Source organism: Trichomonas vaginalis, chromosome IV (genome assembly GCF_026262505.1).
Source record: "Trichomonas vaginalis G3 chromosome IV, whole genome shotgun sequence".
Lineage (NCBI taxonomy): Eukaryota > Parabasalia > Trichomonadida > Trichomonadidae > Trichomonas > Trichomonas vaginalis.
In genome coordinates this window covers 3,310,464-3,328,417 of record NC_067206.1, presented here as the reverse complement: position 1 = coordinate 3,328,417, position 17,954 = coordinate 3,310,464, and the positions used below count along the sequence as shown (strand labels likewise).

The 17,954-nt window shown below is 32.5% G+C and overlaps 3 protein-coding genes and 7 pseudogenes across 10 annotated transcripts, besides 3 other annotated features; 6 read left to right on the top strand and 4 right to left on the bottom strand.

Moving 5' to 3' along the window:
• Nucleotides 1–4,405: 4,405 nt before the first annotated feature.
• Nucleotides 4,406–4,570: a mobile genetic element.
• Nucleotides 4,571–4,745: 175 nt separating this feature from the next.
• Nucleotides 4,746–5,446: a terminal%2Cinverted (terminal inverted repeat of Maverick-1A transposon ID:TVAGG3_0020010).
• Nucleotides 4,746–17,954: part of a mobile genetic element that runs on past the window's edge.
• On the bottom strand, nucleotides 5,447–5,974 carry TVAGG3_0020180 (protein of unknown function, DUF4107 family; the record flags this gene model as incomplete). The annotated part of the gene is made up of 1 exon (XM_051220113.1): nucleotides 5,447–5,974. The coding sequence occupies one exon, from the start codon at nucleotides 5,972–5,974 to the stop codon at nucleotides 5,447–5,449; it is 528 nt and encodes a 175-aa protein (XP_051105099.1).
• Nucleotides 6,204–7,080, bottom strand: TVAGG3_0020170 (annotated as a pseudogene). The gene has a single exon. A coding segment is annotated over exon 1 (877 nt).
• TVAGG3_0020160 lies at nucleotides 7,130–7,747 on the top strand (annotated as a pseudogene). The gene has a single exon. A coding segment is annotated over exon 1 (618 nt).
• TVAGG3_0020150 lies at nucleotides 7,979–8,377 on the bottom strand (annotated as a pseudogene). The gene has a single exon. A coding segment is annotated over exon 1 (399 nt).
• TVAGG3_0020140 lies at nucleotides 8,403–9,043 on the top strand (annotated as a pseudogene). Its single transcript has one exon. A coding segment is annotated over exon 1 (641 nt).
• TVAGG3_0020130 lies at nucleotides 9,297–10,060 on the bottom strand (annotated as a pseudogene). The gene has a single exon. A coding segment is annotated over exon 1 (764 nt).
• On the top strand, nucleotides 11,009–13,112 carry TVAGG3_0020120 (annotated as a pseudogene). The gene has a single exon. A coding segment is annotated over exon 1 (2,104 nt).
• On the top strand, nucleotides 13,181–14,266 carry TVAGG3_0020110 (integrase core domain containing protein family; the record flags this gene model as incomplete). Its single annotated transcript, XM_051220112.1, has 1 exon — nucleotides 13,181–14,266. One exon carries the CDS (start codon nucleotides 13,181–13,183, stop codon nucleotides 14,264–14,266), a length of 1,086 nt encoding a protein of 361 aa, XP_051105098.1.
• On the top strand, nucleotides 15,783–16,019 carry TVAGG3_0020100 (uncharacterized protein; the record flags this gene model as incomplete). The annotated part of the gene is made up of 1 exon (XM_001290176.2): nucleotides 15,783–16,019. One exon carries the CDS (start codon nucleotides 15,783–15,785, stop codon nucleotides 16,017–16,019), a length of 237 nt encoding a protein of 78 aa, XP_001290177.2.
• TVAGG3_0020090 lies at nucleotides 16,322–17,954 on the top strand (annotated as a pseudogene). The gene has a single exon. A coding segment is annotated over exon 1 (1,633 nt).

Sequence of the window (17,954 nt, the reverse complement as noted above, 5' to 3'; positions counted from 1 at the left end):
CATGTAATTTTATTAACTTAATAACTTTTTAATAAATTTTGAATCAATTTTAGGATTTTTGCTCTTTGTTCTGAGATGGCTCTTTAATTCATATAAATTAAAGATATATCCCTATCATTTGAAAACATAATGAATGAATGCAGCCCGGAATATATTGACAAACTTATTGATAACCTAATAAATCAATCAGAGAATAATATTAATGATCTGCAGGATTATTATATCAATATTGAACCGACTAATGAGCTCTTTCTATATCTTTTTCAAAAATTATTATCAGACCAGCAACCAGTTAAGGTAGCAGCAGCGATATTAATCAAAAATAAGATCATCCAGTTTCCAAATTCGATAAATATAATATCCATTCAGTCTTTATGTGAGCTAATTGAATCATCTGATTCAGATTTTCAATATCATCTAATGCAAATTATATATGAAATTGTAAAATCTAGTTTTAAACTCTCAACTATTCCAGATCTCCTTCACTTCATTGAAGAAAATCTCAGTATTTATCCAATTTCATCAGCAATAATCATCAGGAAAATGCTTCGCCCTCCTATGCGTATCAACATTATTGATGGAATTGGAGAACGATCAGATTTGAATAACATTCTCATAGGATATATCAATCAAATTCTTTCATCAATAAATGATGATTCAAATAGAATATTTATTCATATAATTGTAAGCTGTGCACATCGGATATTGAACTTCTCTATGATTGAACCATTTGAATTTTGGTTTAATTTAATTAACACAAAATTACTCGATTCTAAAAATAATGAAATCGCAGTGCCTCCATTTTTGAATAAAGATGTAGCAAAATTAGCAGTTTCTCTTATTGAGCTCCATGGAAATTCAATTCCAAAAGATTATCTTTTACATATCTTTGAATTTATGATACAATGCATAAAAAATGGTTGCCAAGACGAATGCATTGCATATTGTATAAGATATTTTACCAGGTGTATCCAAAACGAATCAATCGTTGAAGAAATATCTCAAATTCTTCCAGAATTGTGTTTGACAATTATTTTAGATCAATTTAACTTAAAGAAAGATGAGACAGAACAATTCACTTCGGATTCTCATGAATTTATATCAAAAATTTATGATATTAGCCAATTACAGTTTGAAATACCAAGATCAGCTTCCAGGTGCCTTCTGACAACATTAACGAAATTGCATCCAGATATTTCTTTAGCGGTTTTAGAAAACATTACTATTTCATCAACTTCAATTTTCCAAAGTTGCCTCTTCATATCTTCATTAATAACTGAATTAGAGAATAAGCAAGATTACATTAATTCTGCTTTAGAAGCTATATCACAGAATTGTAATGACAATCCTATTAATTGGGCGGGATTTTATTATTTAATTTATGATACACAAAGTAATATCGAAATTGATGAGAACCTACTTAATTTTACAATAAATTGCATTCAATCAGATATTGATACTTTATCTTTCTTTGCAATTATTGCATTACCTAATTTACTTTCAAATGAAATATCAAATATGATTATTTCAGAAACAGCATTCAATATTATTCAACGAATATTACAATTGCAACAAAAATTACCATTTGATTCAATATTTTCTGCAATGAATAACTTAATTGGGTATTTTCAAGATATTTTGGATAATAATTCTGCTGATTTGATAGAACGTTTAACTAATATAGCTTGTTCAAATCCATTAGAAGTATTTTCCCATGATGATTTCATTTTATGTTTTAAATTTATCTTAGAAAGATTCGAAATGAACGATAAACAGGAGATTCTGATTCAATCTATTCTTAAATTATCAAGTTTACACAGTATTGAAGGAATTGGAGAAAGATTAGGTCATTTATTTGTAATTTTGCTTAACAACATTATAATTGATGACCAAAGACTATCATATCTGTCGATATGTATTAGAAAGATGTTCCAGAGAGGTGATCTCCCTTTCAACACAACCACAGAAATTTTTAAGAATCTTTGTTTTAAAGTACTCTCCGATTCTATGGCTGAAGAACTATCTTCCGTTTGTCGGATGATCCTTCAACATTTAGATAAGTATTCTAACTCAACAATTCTTTTTGAGTTATTATTTGTAACTTTTGGATGTGACAATGTAGTACAAGAGTTTATTGAACTTTTGGACGCATATCCTGGATATATAACCGCTGATATTTACACTTCTATAATCAATGTTTACCCAAATATACTTGATGATGAAATAATTCTGAAAATAATTTTGCAGCTTTCTTCCCCAATATCTTTTTTATATGCCACAAAAGCTATTTATGAAAGATTTTCACAAAATGGTGAATACTTTGAAAAAATTAGACCATTAATTCAAGAAAGGTTATATGAATGTTTAGAACTATCAGCATCGATAGAATCATTAATATACAATGTCCAGGATTTAATAGAATTCTATAATCATATCTAAATCTTAGAAACAAAGGGTGTCCAACAAAAAATTGGAAAATTTTCGAAATATTATTTATGAATTTTCTCTATGAATATGAGGCATTAGCAGGTCTTTCTAAGATGAATATATAGTTTGTTGGATGGTGAATTCATCGAGATGATGAACATGAATGAAAGACTTAAATTATTAAATATATCTTTGATTTATATAAAATTCGAGTTAATAAGAAAATAATAAAATACAATAGTAGTATCTGATTTTTGTATTATTTTTAATGAGAATTTTTATAACTTTTTTTTGACCAGTGATATTTCGATCTAATTTCTATATTAGAACGGAAACATGTAGGTAATCAATTGTTGCAAATAAGAAGTAAATTCCAACTTAGGATTTTGTGATACGAATTTGATTTTGCTAATAATAAGATAATTAGATGCGTTTTCATTTGAATAATGTATGGTTACATGTATCAGATTTGAATGATAGATCAGAATAATAGAAACTAAAGGGAAATAATGAATCTAAGAAATTAACGGATGAAATAAGAAATAAGCTGTTAAAAGATATAATCAATTAACATACAAAAGCATATTTGTAGAATTAAAATCAAAATTTCAACTTTTTTTGGCATCAAAATTCTTTGACACCAACTGAAAAAGCAAGCTTCAAACAAGGTAAATATCGAATGGCAGCCACATATTTACATGTGGCTGCCATTATTTTGTAAATATATCGTATTTCTGAGATTTTGAAATTTGGTCGCCTATCCAATAAAGATAGGCGACCGCTGTAATATAATTATATTTTTTACAGCCCTATTCGAGTTTGTTCATAAACTCAAATAGGGCCGGAAGTGGGTATATAAGGAGAATTGAGAAACCCACTCCATATATATAATTTACAAAAAGTGTCAATAAAAAGTAATAATCGTTGTTTCAATAAAAATGATATTAAATATATACCTATATACTATATATTAGATTTTTAAAATTTTTAATGAAAATTGAAGACTCAAAAAAAATTGATGCAATATGAAATCAGAAGTTGACCACATTCGATTGGAATTGCTCTATTTTCAATTGAATCTATCATTTTCAATCGGATATGATCAAATTTTGATTTCTTGTCACAATTTGTTTGCAATATTTGTCAATTTGGCCAGACACATATAGAGATGCATTGTACTTATTGTGTCATTGCATACCTACATGTATCTGGCCAAATAGACGAATGTTGCAAACAAATTGTCTTCTGAAGTTGAAATTTGGCCATGTACAGTTGTATTTGATAATTTCTATTAGAAATAGGAATATCACAATTGTGTTTGGCCAAATAGTAATTTTAAATTTCAATCGATCTGCAAACTATATAAGTTTGCCAAAATTCAATTATTTTCATAATATAAATGAACTATACTTTCATTTGTTGAGTGAATTGTCTTATTTACAGTTCATTTTCCAAATTTAATAACTCTAATTAAGTTCAAAATCTGTTAATTAAATTAAAATTAATATTCTAAATAAATTAGAATAACTTTAATCGTTAAAATAATTCATGATTTTAAGTATTTATTATTAAAATCTTAATTTTTCAATTCATTTTTAGAATTTCAAAATTAATTTGGTGGTATTTCATTCAATTCTATTTGAATCATATTGTATTCAATTCACCAGATACATTTGTTGTTCCAAATAAATTATTTTTTTGAATAAAATACGATTTTTTTCAATTCAATTTTTATTTTTATTTTTTAATGGGGTTAGCTTATTAAATTAGGCTAATCCTTTCATAAACAGCGACAGTCTCACACTCAGGCTTTCAACTGGGCCTGAGAAGCCGAAAATCCTCAGAGTCAAGTTCCTCGACAGTCGCCCTCATTAGGATCGATCCGAGAGGAACTTGGCTCTGAATGAAATTCACAAGCTCTGGCCTCAGCAAGGACCAGAGCAACACAACTCTAATGAGTTTGTTTTCACTCATTTGTATGTAGGTTTTTAGTTCGATTGGAGCTGCTTCATAATGAGATCTCTCATCAATTGACGAGGGAGATCATAACAAAGCAGCTCTAATGTATATGCTCGTATTAACCGGGTTGTAATGCGTTGTAACGTCAGCTTGTAGTTCGTTTGGGGCCACTTCACATTGAGATGAGAAGAAATGATTAAAGGACTCTGAAAGGCTTTGGCCGTTGATGTTGTAATCGCATTACTTGGAACTAGCTGGATGCTAAGCTGTGTAGAATGTTCGATTAGAGCTGTTTTGATATGATTTTTCTCATCATAAGATTGGAGGAATCATAGCAAAACAACTCTAATGGGTTTACCATCAGTTAGTATCCCTATCTTGGGTACGGCGGCACTGCGTTCCACCTTACCCAAGATAACGGTTTGACACTTTACAAAACCGCTAACGTATATTTTACAACACAAACGACAACACTAACTTAACCTTAAATATTTACAAAACCGCCAACCACTTCACCTCACTAACATTTTCGCTAACGACTTCACTAATGAAAAAATAAACGTTCTCACTAACGTTCCCACTAATGTTCTCATTTACAAAAGTATTGCAGCGCTTCCCATTGCTGTGCTTCACACAATCGTTCATATTCTTCAGTATCGCTGCTGTCACTCCAATCGTCAGAGTCAAAATCACTGTCAAAATAAATGTATGTAAGTTTTGACAAAGCTAATGAAACACGCTTACCGTTTGTATCTATTGCTTTTATATATCTCCCATTATGTTTGTTGTCATAAACGCTCAAACTAACTTTACCCTTTCTCCCTCGTATCTGATAGAATGTATTTTCACGAGGAACGAAGAACAAATTCTTGAACTCATGACCGTTGTAGTTTGTTATCTCAATAGTTTTCGTCATTTATATAAAAATAAAATAAAAAATAAACTTAAAAATTAATGATATCACCACCCTCACACGTATGAAAACATAGCACAAAAATAAATTTAGGTGAAGTGGTGAAATCTCACCTCTTTTTTCACCCGGTTTTTCACCCTGTTGAATTCATTGCTTTATAACTCTCTTCCTTGGTTTCTTTTTAGTTGCTTTCTTCACGTCTGTCTCCAACTTGACTGTCTTTCTTCTTCGTCCATAATGATACCAATTACTTCCACCAGTCAATGGGTCAAATGGTCGTTCATAAGGGTTTCCATACATTCCATAAGGTCCGTATGGATAAACCGCTGGTGGAGAAGAAACATTTTCTTTAGTTCCATCGACTCTATTTAAATGCATTGTTTCACCTTTCATCTGGTCATTAAAGTCTTTTGCGTGTTTTGCAAACTCATCGTCCTTTCCTAAAGCATTTTCTGACTCAGTCGCAACCAAATTGGATGCTTTATTTATGAGCCCTATTTTATTTAATCTTAACTTCTTTGCAACCCAGCCTCCAATCTTCCCTTTATTTGCATCTAATGTCTTCGAAACCCTTCCTCCACTCATTTTATTTACTGCGTCATAAGCTCCAAGTGCTTTTGCTCCAAATGCTAATGCTTTTGTTCCCATTGCGCCTAAAGCTGCCCAAGCTACCATTTACACCATATTAAAATCATCTCTCTTCAATATTATCTCATAAAAGTTCTCGTTACTGGAGAAAGTCAATGAAACATAAGCGTTCTCACGGGCTTCGCCCTCACCGCTTTGCGGTCTATCTAACTTCTTTCTATATATCATCTATACGCTTCAAAATGTCTGAACAATTGCTAACATCTTCTACAACAGTTATTTCATCATGAATGACCTTCAAGAACAAGCTCATTTAATATGCTATTAAAATCATCTCAATAATGAGTCCATCCTTTCCGTCTTTGGTAGCACAACATCTTTCATTGAAGAAGGTTCGACAAGTCTTATGTTAAACTTACTGACAAAGTTTGTTATACTATAATGCTTCGGCGGCGAATACATGTAGTTTGAAAGACATAATATAGATTCTTCAGCAAATTCACTTATACTGGATTTTATAACAATGTTCTCACGAGACCAAATACCACCAATTGACAATCTTGTAAGCAATCCTGCTGAACCTTCTACTGTAAACGTCGATGGTAACATTCCACGAAGGTCATCTATTGACATCTTTGAGTCACTGTATTTAAATATTTTCTTAAAGCAATCGTCATTATCTAACCATGCAATAGCTTTGAAGTTTTCATTCGAATATACATCTGCTTCATTAAATGTAAAACCTGACTTCTTTGCAGAGACGACTTTAAAATCTATTGAGTTTGTTTCAAAATTATATGCTATGGTAACTTCTGAAGGTAATGGATGCCCTTCCGCAGTCAGTTGTTCTCTCACTACCGTTTGAAGCTTTGTGTTAAAAACTTTCATGTCATCTCCTGTGTCTAAGTTCACATACACAGCAACAGGAAACTATCTTGCTTCTTTGTTTCATCATTATACCTCAAAACATTAAAGTTCTTCAATAATATTGTTCTTCCTGCTGGAATACTTCGAACCTGTCTGATTTCAATAGCTTTCTCACCTCCTACATACTCTACCCAGTGTCTTGGATATTCATAAGTATACTGACTTTCTTGAATTTTGGTTGGTTTCATCATAACATGTTCATAGTATATCTTTATACTCTTGTCAGTTAGACTCGGTGCTATGTTCTGAATATTTCTGACTTGCATTTTTAATGGAGATAAAATGAAGCATTTAATACATGACGTAGATGAAGACATGAATGAAAGCAGTGAAAACAACAGTTCTCTCATTCTTCCTTTCAGTAAGGACTATGAGTTCTGTTCAAATGGTGTTTATTTCTATTGTGGAAAGATGGGTTCAGGTAAGACATTTAACCTCATTCGTCATATACTCATAACAGAGCGTTTAGGAAACGACTCTTACTATGACCAAATCATTATATCAGCAACTTCAGACTCTATGGACTCAACAGCGAAAACATTTATGTCAAAAGTTCAAGCCTCTGTCGTTAAAGTTCCAGACAGTGAACTCATTGAATTTCTTCAACGTTACATTCGACGTAAGAGGAAATATTATGCCATCGTTGAATTTATACAGTCAGGAATGCAAAAGACTTCTGAGGAGATGGAAAGAATTATTGACAAACACCACTTACGTCATACTCAGGAGTTTACGATATGAAACGACTTACAAACTACATTCTGTCAAAACTTTCAAAATACCCCTTCAAAAAATATCCTTCAAACACTTGTTAGTTTGCGACGACTTCGCCGGAAAAGGTTTAGTGTCAAAACCAGACTCACCATTAGCTAACATCATTACTAAAGTCAGACATTACCACTTAACTGTAGCAATACTTATGCAAACATGGAGGTTTTTAGCTTTAAACATAAAACGTCTCATAACTGACTTCGTTATCTTTCAAGGTTTCTCACGTTATGATATTGAACTCATTTGGAAACAGTCAGGTATAACATTACCTTTTGAAGAAATTTGGGAAGCATATAAGTCTCTCATCTCTCCTCGTTCATACCTTGAGATTCATATCATGACTAATACCATTAAAGTCAAAAATATTCCATGGGAACGACCAACATTGTTTTAAAGTTTAACCTTCAATTGACTGATGGTAAACAAATTCCATGCATCTCTGTCGCCATTTCTGTTAATATTTTTGCTATCATTCATATCATCCACTTCCCCATCCGTTAGCTTTTGAGGATATGCGTTAGAATAGCTGTTCTTAAATGAAGGCTTTTCACCTTTGAGAGCATAAACTCTATAACTTTCTGCATACTTTATGTTTGAACCTCCTGAGCCATCATTGACATAAATTTTTATAGCCTTCCACCCTTTGTTCATGTTCCTGCTTCTTGCCTTAGCTCTTTTGTTCTGTAGTTCTACATCTTTATACACAGCACCTGTCTCAGTGAATTCAACAATATTTTCATTCGTTAGCTTTACATTCAAACCCTTGTCGAGTATATTGTTCATTTCATACATATAAAAGGTTTTTATTCTATATGAAATGAGAAGCAAATCCATCTTAGCTGGTGCCGTTAATGTTCCAATTGAACCAACATCAAATGTTGACTCACGAACGACAAACAATATTGTCATAAAGAACTATAGTTCAGAGTGTTTGAAAGAAAAAGAACCAGAACTTAAGTCGGACCTTCGGTCTTGGAGCATGGCGCCGTGAATTTAAACTCAGCTTCAAACGCTAACGCTACATCAGATGTTAAGTTAGAGTATCCACCACTGGACCAAATTCTTTCAAGAGAAGCCAACGACAATCCTTACACAAATGTTCAAACAAATCCTTCAGATAACGTAGACCATTACCTTCTTCAGTTGTATCGAACTATCTTACTCAAAGACGATAAGAAGCTTTTGGTAAATCTTATAAGCAAGAACCAAATAATTCTAACAAGGGAGGATTTAGAAAATGTTATATCACGAATAACAGGGAAACAATGTGTCATTGACTATCTCGACCCTGAAATCGAATGCTGTGGTCAAACTCCACTATTCATGAAAATAGGTAACATCCGCATCATTGAAACACCAGGAACTACAGGAGTTGAATTTAAGTATAAATATTCGAACGAGTATACAAAACTATCTACTGACTATAAGCTTTGTTTGAAATATGTTTTAGTAAATTAAAGCAGTCAGGACCCTCGGTCTTGGCGCTTTGCGCCGTCAGTCAAAAAATTTCAAGTTAGCAATTTGTAATATCTATCCAAAACTTCTTCAACAGTATCGAACTCATCTTCATAATGCAAACCTAATCTTATTGACTTGGTGCAGTTTTCACTAACACAATATTTTTCTGTTCTCTTGACTGACATAACTAACTCATTTGTTTCATCAAACAGCAACAACCAAAGTTCATGACCTAATACATAACATTCATACTTTATATTTTTAGCTCTGAGTTCTCTTGTAAGCGTCGCATTTAATATTTTCTAAAAAGTCAACTTCAACAGTCATTCGCACTGGTGCCTTCAGTTCTACAGGCTCTCCTTGAAAGTCAACAAGTCTGAATTGCATGTCTTTCAAATTATGAGGACTAATGCGAACCCATTTACCTAAATGAGTTGCTATGACATGAACGTTTGGAATGAACATTGAATTTACTTCATAACAGAAAGACTTATATTCTACTGAACCTTTACTATTAACTCCTGAAATACCTGTGACATTAGCTATTTTTGACTCAATGTACAAACAGTTGCCATAACATACATATGGAACAGATTTCATCTCAATCGTTTTGTCAACACTTTTCAAAGGAAATGTCATATGGTATGCTCCCAGAAGCAATTGAACTCTATGACTCATTCGTGTTATCTTAAACTCTTTCTCGCTGCTGAACTTCAATGTTCCCTCAGAAGAGAGTTCGACATCTATGTTGTCAATAGTTTCTTCATTTATGAGAGTATTTATGACTCCAGCAATTTTATCTATTCTATACCCAGCTCTGTTAGGAAATGTTATAACACTTCTTTTGTCATTTATTTCAATCTCTATGAAATCTGTTTCATCTGTTATGACAAAAGTTGCGATAGTATTGAAGTCAACAACTCTGAAAGCAAGCGCTTCATTCTGAAGACCTAAGTTTGTTTGTAGCTTTACTGTCCCGTATTCGTTTGGGTCTGTACTTTGCAAATAGAACAACATTTTATTCTCATTAAAATATGACTATTGCTGCATATGCGTATGAAACAAATGAAGCAAGAAGAGCACATGAACTAGTAAACGAAAATTCAACTTTAACCATTGAAGGCAATGATTTAGTCATTGACGATGGAAAAACTAAAAAAGTCATTGATTTCGATACTTTTAACACTTATGACCCATTCATTACAACAAGCAAGGTTCCCATCATAAATGATGGAACGGTGCAATATATAAATTCAACAGTAGATGCCTCATTAGTGAAAGTATTAAATGTTCTCATTGAATTGTTAAAGAGCTTTCGATTTGACGACAACATTAAATGCCTAAAGAATTTAGTCATGAATGAGAAACAAATTCTCGGCGTTGCTGGTAGCAGTAATGATGTACACCTTATGACATTAGAATATTATAACGAACAAAAGATGAACTGAAAGGAGAGAAGGGTGACACTGGACCTCAAGGACCACAAGGAATACAAGGAATACAAGGACCTCAAGGCGAAAACGGTTTGGATGGTGAAGATGGAAAGGATGGAAAAACTGCTAAATCATGGATATGGAACCTTATAAATACTGGTTAACAGCTGCTTCATATGGAGTTCTTCAATACCAAATCGGAAAGATATGGGCAGTACTTGGTGAAGAAGTTTTAGATGACGTTAAAAATGCTTTGAACTTCATTTCAAATGGTTCGGATACTATTAAAACTTTATCTGGTTGGATGCAAGAAACAAGGAGTCAAATAGATACTGTAAGACGTATAGCAAACAATGCACGTACGGGATTGGATACTTTACGAGAAGCACAAAATACACTAAAGGAAGCAAATGATATTCTTGGCTCAGTATCAGACATGAAGATTGGCTTAAAGGTATTGACAAATCTTTAAAAAATCACAGTCAGTCTATTGCTGACTACAAGAAAAGTATAGATTTTTTAACATAGTGCTATGGACGTACATGATGGAAGCATAAGGAACTTACTTAATGCTAACAATAACTTACCAGGAACTATTAAAGCATTTATAAAGTCCTTTGTAAAACCTGGTGCTCTAACATTTAGGTCTTTGAGAGCAAGAGCATTGAAGTCAAGAGATGCAGAAACTCCAACAGAACCTACAGAAGGAACTGAAACAACAGAAACTCCAGAAGAACCACCAAAACCAACAGCTAATGAAATATTGTTCGAATATTTTCCAAGGTACTCTGTTCTCATTGCATACATTCAAGAAATACTTAAGAAAGCAGACTTGACTTTAGGAGATGATGAAAGTTCTGTATATCTTTCGTTCCAGTTTCAAATAGCAGAACTTTTGAGACAGATATGCTTAATGTATGACAACATCTCTGATTTTGCAAGATATGATGACGACCATGACCCCGAACACGGTGAAGAAGAAGTTTTACAAACATCCATTAAGACAGGAAAGGTTTTAACTCAAAGTCTCATTATTGACACCAAAGATGGCGAAGTGGACGTTCTTCAAGAGCTGAAGAAAAATACTTCTTCGGGAGGTGGTGGTAGGCATGAACTTGAAATAAATGAGATAGAAGAGAAATTAGCCGAAAAAGCAGATAAAAACCATGTTCATTATATAAGTTCAGATGAACAGATTATAACGGACTACCACGGATATTTAACACAGGATGAAGAAGTGAAGACGGAAGATGTTAATGAAAGAAGATATAAATTCATTCGTGCTGAAGGTTATGACATACGTTGTACTGTACAGTATGACACAGGTAAAGCACCAGAAGCATTTGGTTATAACAATGAAATTTATGCTTCATACTTCTCTGTTAACGGTGTATTAGTTGAACCAAGATTTACTTTGAGAGTTAAGGCAAAAATAACTTTTGAAGATGCTATTAAAAGTAAAGCTGACAAAGATGAACTTGACGCAACGAACAAAGTTTTGAAATCTCATAAACACAAATCTCCGATAAAATGAACTTCAAGCTACATTAAATAGTAAAGCTGACAAGAACCATACACATGAATCCTTCACTACTGTTAGAGCAGACGACATAATATTGAACTATGATTTGGGTTCAAGTGCACCTTTAGAGAATCCGAGTACAAGCGTAAAAGATACTCTTAACAATTTAGATAACAGTTGCAGGAATATCGAAGATCATGCCAGAAACTTTGAAGCATATGAACTACCAACAATGTTAGATAAGAAAGCCGACAAGAACCATACACATAAATCCTTCACTACTGTTAGAGCAGACGACATAATATTGAACTATACCCTCGGTTCAAGTGCACCGTCAGAGAATCCGAGTACAAGCGTAAAAGATACTCTTAACAATTTAGATAACTTTTGCAGGAACATTGATCAATATGCCAGAAACTTTGAAGCATACAAACTACCATCAATGTTAGACAGTAAAGCCGACAAGAACCATACACATGAAGAATTTCAAACAATCAAGATTAAAGAAATTAAAGCATGCATTGAAGAAGTAACAAAAACAGGAAGAAACGGTACATCTTTAGTTGAACAAAGAATTTATCCTCCTACTTTTCCTAATGGTTTAATAACAAACAATATAAATATTGTAGATGGCAAAAGATTTATAAATGTTAAACATGAACTTCTAACAATGAAGACTCAGATTCTTGAAACCATATATCCTGTTGGTTCTATTTATACGTCAATGAACTCAACAAATCCAGCAAGTGTTTTAGGTTTTGGTACGTGGCAACAGATTGTAGATAAATTCTTATACTGCACTAACTCTTCAAAGCAAACAGGAGGTTCAAAGAAAATTAAAGAAGCAAACTTACCTGCGCACACTCATACAGGAACGACAAACTTTTCTGGCGACCATAGCCACTCATTAAGAGACCACCCATTATACAACTCAGACTATAAAGCTGGCAATGACGTTTTATCTCCATCTTATAACAATTCAGCAAAAAAGACTTTTCGACCAACTGAACCAGGAGGAAATCATGTCCATACTTTCACAACAAATCCAACAGGCTCGGGTGCAGATTATATGCCACCATTTATGACTGTATTCGCATGGTACCGCGTTCAATGAACGCGCTTGAGCCTAGACCCTTTGGGTCAAGGCTTACCGTCTTGAATAAAATCTTTAACTTTACATAAATGAGCTTGAAAGAAGTATTCGAACAACATCCATGGAGGTCATTTAAGAAATTCAATGAAGCTGCAAAGAGTTGGGGATTTACTAACAGAGCTGAAGTGAAAAGGTTCTTTGACAAAAATGTTGTACATCAAACAAAAATAAACCCTTACGACTACTTTTTACCAATTTACTCGAAAACCCATGACGCATACCAATTTGACACTCTCATTCAAAGCAGAAAAGGAAGAAAGCCACCATTCCTCATCTTCATTAATGTTAACACTCGCAAAGCATATGCATATCCAATGAAAAATAAAGGAACTCGTGAAGTGTTAAGAGTTTTACAAAAGTTTGTAGCAGAACATAGCCCAAGTACTTTAACATCAGACCAAGACAGTGCTTACCTCAGTAATGAAATCACAGATTTTCTCATTAAGCATAACATAACTCACTACACTACTGAAGACCATAACCATAACATACTCGGCATCATAAACCGCTTCATAAGGACTCTCAGAGATTTAAATCAAGAGCGAGACTTTACCGAAGAAACAATGAAACATTTTCTCGAAGTATATAATTCCTCAACACATTCTACAACAGGACATACACCAAATTCAATGACACAACAACAAGAAGAAAAGTATATACAAAAGAAACGAAGTCAAACACAAAATATCAGAAATTCAACACAATTTACCCTCACTCCTGGTACAAAAGTTCGTGTAGTTCTTGACGACAAACCGTTGACAAAGAAACGTTTAAGGTTAAGTCGAAATTATTATATCGTAGACTCTACGCAAGGTAATGGATATCTTATAAAAGCTGCTGACGACTCCATTGCATTTTATCCTCGTCATAAATTAGTTGAAAGTAGTAATGGCAAACTTGCTGAAACCATTGACGAAGCAAAGCGAGGAGTGGTTATTGAAATACTTGACTACAACATAAACGATGACACTTATAAAGTAAGATATGAAGGAGGCGTTGAAGATGTTATACCATCTAAGAACTTGAGAGAGTCGAAGCCAACACATCTGGGACCATTAGAGCGGGAGTACTGGAAAGATAAAAATAAGCCAGAAAGAATAAGAAAATTCTTCTAAACTTTTTCATTAGATGTAAATCAGACAAAAATAATTTTTAGGTGAAGAGGTGAGATTTCACCTCTTTTTTCACCTGTTTTTTCACCCTCGTGAATTTTCATGAATTTTATTTATAATTTTATTCAAATCTTTGGTCGCAAGAAGAATTGCATGATAAATAAAAACATTTAATCAAAGTCAATTTTATTTTTCATATTCAAATGGACTGAGTGTTAACATTTAACATTAGTAGTATATGAGTGCGGGTTTAGTGACTTTTTTTGTTACATCTATATATAGACGATGCATTAAAATATATTTATTTATAAATCATTAAAGAATTAACATTAATTTTAAAATAATTTATTTTTTATCTTTTATAAAAGAAACTATATATAGATGATGTCAGATATTCCGCGATTAATTAAACATTGTTTAAATCCTGAATGGGTTAAACTTCAATTTAAAAATGAAGATTGTGAATTATTAAATGAATATGAAAGCCAAAATAAGCTAATGAGGTATAAATATAATGATAAAGAATATTTAATTTCATGGAATCAATGGAGTCATAATCAAAGACCTCATAAACGAGAAGAAGAAATGGAAAATAATGAAATGGAAATCATTGATGACATTAAAGAGGATGGAATTCCTAAATTTTGTAGAAAAACCTTTAGAACTAAGTTAGGAGCATATAAACGTAGAGTATTAAATCCTGAATATCTTAAACATCAATTTAAAAAGGAAGACTGTGAATTATTAAACGTTAATGATTATGAAAATGCTAAATCAAAACTGAGATATAAATATATTGGAAGTGATGAAAGGTGTAAAGATAAAGATAAAGTTTATACAGTTTCATATAATAACTGGCACACGTTGGGGATAAGAAAACATTTAGGAGATTATGGTAAAAGTTCCGAATTCTTTAAATCTAGTATGTATGAGAGTAAAAGAAATTAGAAATAATTATTTTCATGAATGAAAGATTCACTACCATAATGAAATAAAAAATAAAAAAAAATAAACTTTAAAAATTCATGTCTCAGAATCAACAATGAACTTTAAGAAACTAATGATTATTTGAATTTATGAAACCAATAATTTGATTTATTCGCTCTTCAATAATTTCTATTCTTTTTGTTAAATCATCAATTTTCATTAATGAGGTGATTCTTGATTGAGGAATAGATTTTAAACTAACAACACCTTTTATTTTTGAAATTTTGAATCCATGACCCTCCGGGTCTTGGACTCTGTCCTCAACTTTAAACATTTTATTCAATTTACATGTTGTCAATTCTTCAAATAATTTTTTATTATTAGCATAATAGTCATTAAATTCTTCAACAGATGAAAAAATTTTTATTTCAGTAATTGGTTTAACAACGTTTATTTTTTGTTGAACATTTTCACTTTCATTTATTTCTTTCTCCTCTGTTTCATTTATTTTTAAAATCGGTTTCATTTATCATTAAATAAAAATTAGAATATAAGTGATGAAATATATTTTTTAATTAATATTAAATCAGAGATGGCTGCAGGATTCTTTAAAAAATTATGGGAAGGAATTAAGAAAGCTGCAAGTTGGGTTCATCAAAAGATTATTAAACCCGTTGCAAACTTTTTGGCACCAGTAGCGAAAACGGCAGGAACTATCATAGGTGGAGTATTAGGTGCTAAAGCAGGTAATTCAGCGATGGGAGCACAAGCAGGTAACGCAATTGGTGGAATTGCTGAAGGAATACTTAATAAAATAGGGGGTAAATAGTGGAAAAATAAATATTATTTTTATCTCAATATCGGTTGTAGTCGACGATAAACTTTATCTCCTTTATTTAATACTTCCCTTACCGGAACATTAGGTGCTATTTGTTCAGCAACGTCACTAATTGCTTCTTTATTCTTAAATATCCAATTTGCTCCTTTCTTAATTCCTTCCCAAACTTTATGCGCTCCTCTTTTTACTTTATCCCATAATTTTTTAAAGAATCCTGCAGCCATAGTTGATTATTTCATTAAAATTAAAAATTCATTTTCATCTTTTAATTTTGATTTTTTATTTAATAATAAATGACGACTAACTATTTGGTGCCAAACACTAAACCAATTAATGGAAATGTGTTTCATTCATTCGAAAAGATAAATGAAATATTCGCAAAGAATGACGGTAGAAGATATTATAGAGAACTTGAAAGTTCATGCTATGACTCTGATACTCCATATTTTGATGATAAACAAACTCATTTAAGAATTACAAATCCGGCTCATGATGTGAACCAATTAGGTGACACATATATTAAACGCAAAGTTAAAGCAACTCTAGTTTCAAATAAAGCTTTCACATGTGATGCCGCTTTTAAATGCATGCGTTTATTCGTTGGTTATAAATCATCAAATCAAAACTTTAAACAATTAGAAGTAGAAACGAAAGAGGTGATGCGGTTATCTTCAGATGGATTGCGCCCGTGAATCTTTCGCATTTGCAACATATAAACCAAAATCAGAAAGGAAAGTTAAAAAGTTTGTTCATTCGTTATATAATAATGTTCAAAAATATGATAACTCAGTATGTGGTAAATATATTGACCCTTCAGAAGTTTTCAAGAAAGCAAATGAAGAAGTTGATGTCACTTTTGATATGATTATTCCGGTAAATGATTTGTTAGCATTTCAGGCGTTCGATGATTATCCTAAATCATTTGGTGAAATCATTCTTAAATATTATGTTTTCAGGGATACTTTAGTATTTTGTCAGGTTGACCCGTTAAGAGTTGCTGATTTACAAAATTACGTTTATGAAAAGATAACTGATGAAAATTATGAAAAGATTATGAATCATGTTTATAAATACGATCGCAAATTCCAACAAATCGGACTTCCTGCAAATTAATTACAAGCTTAGCCGCTACATCTGCTGACGCAACAGTTGAAGACGTTATTATTTCATGCACAAAGATGGAAGTTTTAGAGGATAAATGCATTACACCAGGATACGGTTTAATTGAAGAATCAGTTAAAGCAATACCACGTTTATTTAGTAAGGAAGATCCATTCATGATTCCAGCTCAACATATTGACGTTCGTTCACTAAATGGAGGTTGCATCACTCCTGAAGGTATCAGCTCAGATTTCTCATACGCTCTTCATAATGTTACAGATGTTGTGTTAGCATTTCCGAAGAATGCAATGCAAAGAACGGTTTTAGAAAATCCAATGCTTCGAGGTCTTCAGGTCACTATAGATTCCAGAAACTTCCCCGATCAAGCGATGACCACAGTGGGCGACATATTCTTTACACGTATGCTTCAAGCTTCTGATTTAGATGGAGTGAATGAATGCACGAAGAATACGAGGACTCATTAACTAGACCACTGAATGATGATATGGCACACCATTAGCTAGAACATGGAAAGACCAAACTTCATTCTTATGCACTATTCCAGTTCAACGTGATGGAGCGGGTATATTCTTTGATGGATTAGAAACTTTCAACTCACAAGTTACAGTACAAGTGAAAGCTTATCCAATCATTCAGGGTGAAAATGACACTTACTGTTCAAAGGTGACAAATCCTCCTCAGGTTTGGTTTACTAGGACTACATATTGGACATGGACACCGGATGAAGGTTTGAAATATCATCCAACAGGTACACCACAGTATAGAAGTTCATATGATGAAATATTGATGAATAGAAATGTTTAA